The 7,500-nt window shown below is 41.4% G+C and overlaps 1 protein-coding gene across 3 annotated transcripts in view; it reads left to right on the forward strand.

Annotated features, from left to right (window-relative positions):
• Window positions 1-7,500, forward strand: part of pparg (peroxisome proliferator-activated receptor gamma) — a 47,078-nt gene that overhangs the window by 18,897 nt on the left and 20,681 nt on the right. For all 3 annotated transcript variants that reach the window (XM_063216080.1, XM_063216082.1, XM_063216081.1), the window contains exons 2-3: window positions 957-1,316; window positions 5,433-5,602. In XM_063216080.1, the coding sequence (XP_063072150.1) occupies window positions 959-1,316; window positions 5,433-5,602 (528 nt within the window). In that variant the 5' untranslated portion in view covers window positions 957-958. The remainder of the gene's footprint in view (window positions 1-956; window positions 1,317-5,432; window positions 5,603-7,500) is intronic.

A 7,500-nucleotide genomic window follows, 5' to 3' on the forward strand; every position in this document is an offset into this window, starting at 1 on the left:
GAGGGTTGTTAAAAGTTGTTAAACTGAAATTTTCAAACTGCCTGTGTCTGTTAAAAAGTTCAGTGGACTTCAGTGTAGTCATTACCATGACAGCTGAATATATATAGTCTGCTGTTTTCTGCAAACATTCTCTGACATTTATTATCAAAGAGCATATTGCCATACACCTCTCCTTGCATAGAGAGCAAGAACAGCTGAATCATAGTAATAGGACGACTACTGCTGCTAGTGGCAGTCCTACAGTAAATTACTTTTTTTGTGGATCATAGGAGAACAGGAAAAGAGAGCAGAGAGTATTCTGGTGGGTGGTAGTTTTGTTTTCTCTGTGAAAATACATCCATTGTATACATGTAGATCTGCACCTTTTAAATTCCTTTTTTTAACTAAATATTTGACCTTATAACGTGTGAGACCAATCATGCCATGAAGTCCCATGCTGTTGAGATCACTCAATGTATAGACCTAAAAAAGTTGGATGACTTCTTTATATGTTAGATATTTATTTAGAATATGTATTTATTTAATGTTTTAAAAATATAAAATAATTTGATCAATAATGCAGGGAAGTGGGGAATACAGTTGCTAAAATAGTCTGCTTATATTGCGTGAAGAGGATACGTTGATGACTCATTGACAGAATTGACAGTGTTCACGCATTCATCAACTGGCAGTGTGCCATGCAGCGGGTATATGCAATGCAGTGAGGTCATCATAACAAACAATTGCAGAATGTGATTGCGTTCTTGACTGATTATAAATTCTAAATCCTACCTGCCCGTCTCTCTCTGTCTCTCTCTCTCTCTCTGTCTCTCTCTCTCTCTCTCTCTCTCTCTCCCTCTCTCCCTCTCTCTCTCTCTCTCTCTCTCTCTCTGTCTCTCTCTCTCTCTCTCTCTCTCTCTCTCCCTCTCTCCCTCTCTCTCTCTCTCTCTCTCTCTCTCTCTCTCTCCCCCCATCAGACATGGTTGATACTCAGACTCTGGGATGGTCTATGGGCTTTGGCCTAACTGCCCTGGAGCTGGAGGAGCTGGACCACAGCTCCCATCACTGCCTGGACCTTAAGCCTTACTCTAGCCCCTCGCTGGGGGGACTGGACCTGAAGCCCTACTCCACTCCTGTCCTGGACTACAGCAGCAGCAGCTACGGCAGCATGGAGTACGACCACAACCCCAGCCCCAGTCTGCCCCTGGGAGACTACCAGGGACACACAGACACCGCAGCTCACATGTACAGCTACAGACAGCCGCAGCACCAGCAGCAACACCATCAACAGCAGCAACACCAGCAGCTGCAGCAGCCGCAACAGCAAGACAGCCAGAGTGGGTACACGCTGCCCTCAGAGTCCCTCAGACTGACCTGTGTTCAGTTATTTGGTAGTGTCTTTGTGGTCGTCATGGTGGTGCAAAGTGGAACTGAGTTAGTGTTGGTAAGAGTAGTTAGAAGGTGCTTGAGTGCGGCGAAAAGCCTGAGGTTGACCTGGGATAATAATTGAATAATAAATTGACTTATGAATGTTACACAGCAACTGCCATGTAAGCTGTATTTTTACACATTTACGGAAGTTTATATCGCAATGCATTGCAATAATACATGTATTGCACTGCATTGTGATAGTATCGTAGCATGGCATGTGTATCGTAATGCGCATCAAATCGTGAACCCCTTGTCAATACCCACCCCTTAGGCCCCAGAATACAGTCCTCTGCTTTATCATGGTCTGCAGCAGTGTTGCTCACAGTGACCTCTGTTCACAGTTTTTTGGTAACTTCTCAGTCAAAAAAACTGGTGAAATGTTGATATGAAAAAAGAGAGGATGTCCTTAACTGTCAGAGCAGCAAGACAGGCAGAGTGGGCGTCCTCTGCGGAGGTGTTGTAGACGGGGGAAAAGGGAAGTCAAGTTACCAGGACCCCTAGTAGAACTGGGGCAAAGGGATTGTCATTTGAATTCATTTCAGGAGCACAGAAATACTTTATTTACCCAAAGGAAAGGACCCCAATTACAGGCCCACAAGGAGTTTGAAATTTAGTTTCAGTTGAGGAATGTAGACTACAAATATTTTATTTATGGTGTCTAGTAGCATACCCACAGTATATTGTACATGTCCCATAGTATTGGCTTATAGCATGAGATTTCATCTAGACAATAAAGAAATGGTCTGTAAGTGGAGTAAACGTATATAAATCGAGACTCTCTATCAACACTTTGGAGAGTTAAATTAGTCTTAAGTCTGGATAAAGTTTTGCAGATGACCAGTGTAATTGCAACTATATACAGCCTTTATGTTTGCCCAGTATTGAACTCTGTTGTTACACTGAAAAAAGATTAAAGTTAATACTTTTGAGTGGGTTCAAATCCTATTTAACATGGAGATCTTGAAGTCTCTAAGACAGGGGTGTCAAACTCATTTTGGTCCGGGGGCCGCATACAACCTCAAGCGGGCCGCATTAGTAACATCGTCGCAAAAAAAACAGCAACCTTAAAGCAGAGGATTCGTTTTCAGTACTATCGCGTTATCTTTTCAGCATGTTTTAAAAGTGTGTTGAATATGTAGAAAGCAAAGCAATATTGATAATCCTATGCAAAATTTCATTGATTTCAGACATTCATGGGGTCTATATATGAGCTTTATCAAATGCCTGTCACAATACAAATTGACCATAATAGAAGTGTGATGTGCACTTTACTACATATACAGTATACAGATACAGAGAGAGATGACCATTGGGTTAATGTCATGCAGGTCTCGATTTTTCCCCAGTGGCGTAATTGCGCATTTCGGTTATTTCTTTGAAAAAGAAAAAAAAAATTAAAAATATGTTTAAAAATTTTTTTTTTGTAACATCCGGGCCGGATTGAACCCTCTGGCGGGCCGGATGCGGCCCACAGGCCGTATGTTTGAAACCCCTGCTCTAATAGTTATACTGCTGTGTGCATACAGTATATAGGAAATCTACTGGCTGGGTCATGTGATCTTGCGTTATCTGCTTGTGTGTCTTAATTCGATGCTACGGTGATCCCTAGCCATCAGCAGTGACCTCTGTGCAGAGTTTTATATAATTTTATAGCCTCTTAATCATCACACACTTCTGGCATGAAAAAAACTAGAGCAGATGATACGTAGGTAGCACCGTAGCTATTTCAGAAGCATAATGTTGAAAGTAGATGATGAAGGGAAAGAAGGTCAAATGTGAAGTATTTGGAGAACAATCGACTCAACTCCTCACTTCGCTTTGACTCTTCACTCTGCTCATGTGACATAGCGGGGGCCCACAATATGCAAAGTTCATATCACCTGATAAATTAACATGAATATGCAGTAGAATGTTTTACATAGGTACAGCATGTATATGTAGGCTATGTCTGTATGTATGTATGTATGTATGTATGTATGTATGTATGTATGTATGTATGTATGTATGTAAGTATGTATGTATGTATGTATGTATGTATGTATGTATGTATGTATGTATGTATGTATGTATGTATGTATGTATGTATGTATGTATGTATGTATGTATGTATGTATGTATGTATGTATGTACAGTGCCCTCCATAATTATTGGCACCCCTGGTTGAGATGTGTTTTTTAGCTTCCAATTATTTTATTTTTTTTCTAAATAATATGGGACCTTAATGGAAAAAAAGAGAAAAATCCAACCTTCAATACAAGTGCATTTATTCAGTGGGGAAAAAATCCCACATAAAGAAATAATTATTTGACATCAAATAATGTGTGTCACAATTATTAGCACCCCTGGTGTTAATATTTTGTACAACCCCCTTTTGCCAACAAAACAGCATCTAATCTTCTCCTATAATGTTTCACAAGATGGGAAAAGACAGAAAGATGGATCTTCAGCCATTCCTCTTTGCAGAATCTCTCTAAATCATCCAGAGACCTGGGTCCTCTCCTCTGTACTTTCCTCTTCAGCTCACCCCACAGGTTCTCAATGGGGTTGAGGTCAGGGGACTGAGATGGCCATGGGAGGAGCTTGATTTTGTGTCTGGTGAACCATTTCTGTGTAGATTTGGCCATATGTTTAGGGTCATTGTCTTGCTGAAAGACCCAGTGACGACCCAGCTTCAGCTTTCTGGCAGAGGGCAACAGATTTTGATTTAAAATGTCCTGGTATTTCAAAGCATTCATGATGCCATGCACCCTAACAAGGTTCCCAGGGCCTTTGGAAGCGAAACAGCCCCACAGCATCACTGACCCACCCCCATACTTCACAGTGGGTATGAGGTGCTTTTCAGCATGCGCATCTTTCGTGGTACGCCAGACCCACTTAGAGTGTTTGTTGCCAAAAAGCTCAATCTTGGTCTCATCTGACCAAAGCACACGGTCCCAGTTGAAGCCCCAATACCGCTTGGCGAACTCCAGACGCTTGCGTTTATGATTGTGAGTGAGGAAAGGTTTTCTCCGTGCATGCCTCCCAAACAGCTTGTTGGCGTGTAGACAGTGCCTGATGGTTGATTTGGAGACTTTGTGACCCCAGGATGCTACCATTTGTTGTAATTCTGTAACAGTGAGCTTTGGAGATCTTTTGATTTCTCTTACCATCCTCCTCACTGTGCGTGGTGGCAAAATAAACTTGGGTCCTCGTCCAGGCTTGTTTACCACTGTTCCAGTTGTTTTGAACTTCTTAATTATTCCTCTCACAGTGGATATGGGCAGCTGCAGTTGAGTGGCAATCTTCTTGTAGCCTCTGCCTGACCTGTGAAGGTCGACGCACATCTTCCTCACTTGTATGCTGTGTTCCTTTGTCTTTCCCATGTTTAAGAGTGGATAAGACAAATGGCCTCGGTGTCACGTCATATTTATACCCCAGGGAAACAGGAAGTGATGAATTACTAATTAAATGTTCCTACATACTCTGGTAAACTTTGTAAACTACTGTAGAAATGACAGAAATGCTTCAATTATATTTATTTCCTGGGAATTGTTAAGGGTGCCAATAATTGTGGAACAGGTGATTTAATGAAAAATAATTATTTTTTAGTCAGGGATTTTTTTTTTTTCTTACAATTCATTTGAGTTGAAGGCTACATTTCCCTACAATTTTCAGTGTGACAGTATTCTTCTGCAATAAACACTTATTTTAAGGCTTTTAACACATCTCAACCAGGGGTGCCAATAATTATGGAGGGCACTGTATGTATGTATGTATCTATGTATTTATGTATCTATCTACTGTATGTATAGTAGTTGTGTATTATGCATGCATGTATTCATCTATTTATTACATTGTACAAAATGTACAATGTGATTTTGTCAGGATTTTTTTCTCAGGATCTATGAAGTATCTATTAAGTACTATGAAGGATACAGTATTTTACTCAACTACTATACCATCAACAGCTACATGTATAATTAGCTGGAGGTGAAGACTTGCAAATATTTTTTTTTAAATTCAAATTTTAACTTTGCCCTTAGGCTATATCAAGCTGGAACCCGAATCACCACCTCAGTACAGTGAGAGCAGCCTGAGCTTTTCCAAGATGCATGAGGACTCGACGGCAGCCATCTTGAATATCGAGTGTCGTGTGTGTGGGGACAAAGCTTCAGGGTTCCACTATGGCGTCCACGCCTGTGAGGGCTGCAAGGTGAACAACAAAATACTTTCTGGAACGACTGCCATCTTCTAATCCCTTCCTTCTATTTAGTCTTTAGTGAGCTTGATTAAATCAAGGCAGTATATATTTTACATGTAATTCATGTTTCGAAAAAGCGAAAAGTTCAACTCCCAAGGATAGTGGCAGGTGTTTGAACATGGCACTTTAGGCTGCAGCTAAAAGACATGTGTCTCCATATCGCCTGCTCAATACATACCATATGTATAGACCTAGTCCTTGTAAAATGTCCAAAAATGGAAATTGTTGCTTTACATGTTGCGAGGTATTGTTTTATTTTTATTTGACGTTTATTTAACCAGGAATGTCTCACTGAGGTAAAAAGAAACCTGAGATGAAGTAAGACTTGAAAAAAGTAAAATACATTGCAACATTTCTAACTAACTCGAAATAGAGGCTATGTCTTCAGAAAGTGGTAAATGAAAAAAAAATAAACATGGGGTTAAATGTGAGGAGAATTCTTGTTGTATGAGTACCGTAATTAGACATGTCAAGGAAAAACTGTCATTAACGTATAATATTTGAATAGACCAAGCTACTAAATACATAAAATAATGTCACAACTTGCAAAAAGGCCCATACAAGTAATGAAACTAGGGAGTCATTTTTACAGTTACAGTTGAATATTTGGCAGGCGCTCTTCTGCAAAGCGGCTGTCAAAATTATAAATGCCAAATTAAAAACAAAGCACACTTTACTATAGCTTGCAGAAAGTGTGAATGAAATGTGAACATCATAACAAAAAACTATTTCATCATTATTTTTTACAGTAAACTTAAGACATCTCAAACTGTTGCATTGTCTCGTTTGATTTCCTTCAGCCATAATCAGGCTTCCTGTCATACCAAAACCCAGAGTTTCTTACCAAAACCTCAAAGCTTTTTGCTCTCCTGCGTGTGTACGGTAAAACCCGTGTGGTGATGTCTCCTGGTCTGTAGCAGCTAAATGAGCGAGGTCACTGGGTATCAGAGGCAGCTAGCAGTAATCCCTCACCTTCACACTTGATCACAGTCAAGTGTCTGTGTGTGTGTGTGTGTGTGTGTGTGTGTGTGTGTGTGTGTGTGTGTGTGCGTGCGTGCGTGCGTGCGTGCGTGCGTGCGTGCGTGCGTGCGTGCGTGCGTGCGTGCGTGCGTGCGTGCGTGCGTGTGTGTGTAGGTGGGTGGGTGTGTGTCTGCATGTCTCTGTGTCTGTGTGTCTGTCTGACACTCAGACCGCAGGGCCTCATCATAAATTTCCACTCGCTGGGCAAAAAATATACATGGGCAGAGAGCTGTACATGTATGAAACAGTGTGTGTGTGTGTGTGTGTGTGTGTGTGTGTGTGTGTGTGTGTGTGTGTGTGTGTGCGTGTGCGTGTGCGTGTGCGCGCGCATGTATAAACCAGTGTGAATAAAAATAATCAGCCCGAGTAGGCGAGCGCAAACCTCAAGAGGTGTATTTCCTCCACATTTCAGACATGCCACACACAATCAGACACACACACACACACACACACACACACACACACACACACACACACACACACACACACACACACACACACACACACACACACACACACACACACACACACACACTCAGACAGACATACAGGCAGGTTTCTTTTTCTGTCAATACTTCTGTCAAGACACGAGAGGAAACGTTACTTACTATAAGATTTTTTCAACACTGATTTCCTGGTATTTCTCTCACCTCGACCTCGAGGTGACTACAACCATCGCAACTACTCATAACCACCATTTCATGATTAACCAAAAGTGTGTACGGTAGGCTACATGTGTGGGCTGCCTGCCTGCCGTACAGAAAAAGTGTGTACGACAGATGTGTGGGCTCCCTGGCGTACAGATTTACTGTTGTGATGCTATAACTTCC

Source organism: Engraulis encrasicolus, chromosome 14 (genome assembly GCF_034702125.1).
Source record: "Engraulis encrasicolus isolate BLACKSEA-1 chromosome 14, IST_EnEncr_1.0, whole genome shotgun sequence".
NCBI classification, from domain to species: Eukaryota; Metazoa; Chordata; class Actinopteri; order Clupeiformes; family Engraulidae; genus Engraulis; species Engraulis encrasicolus.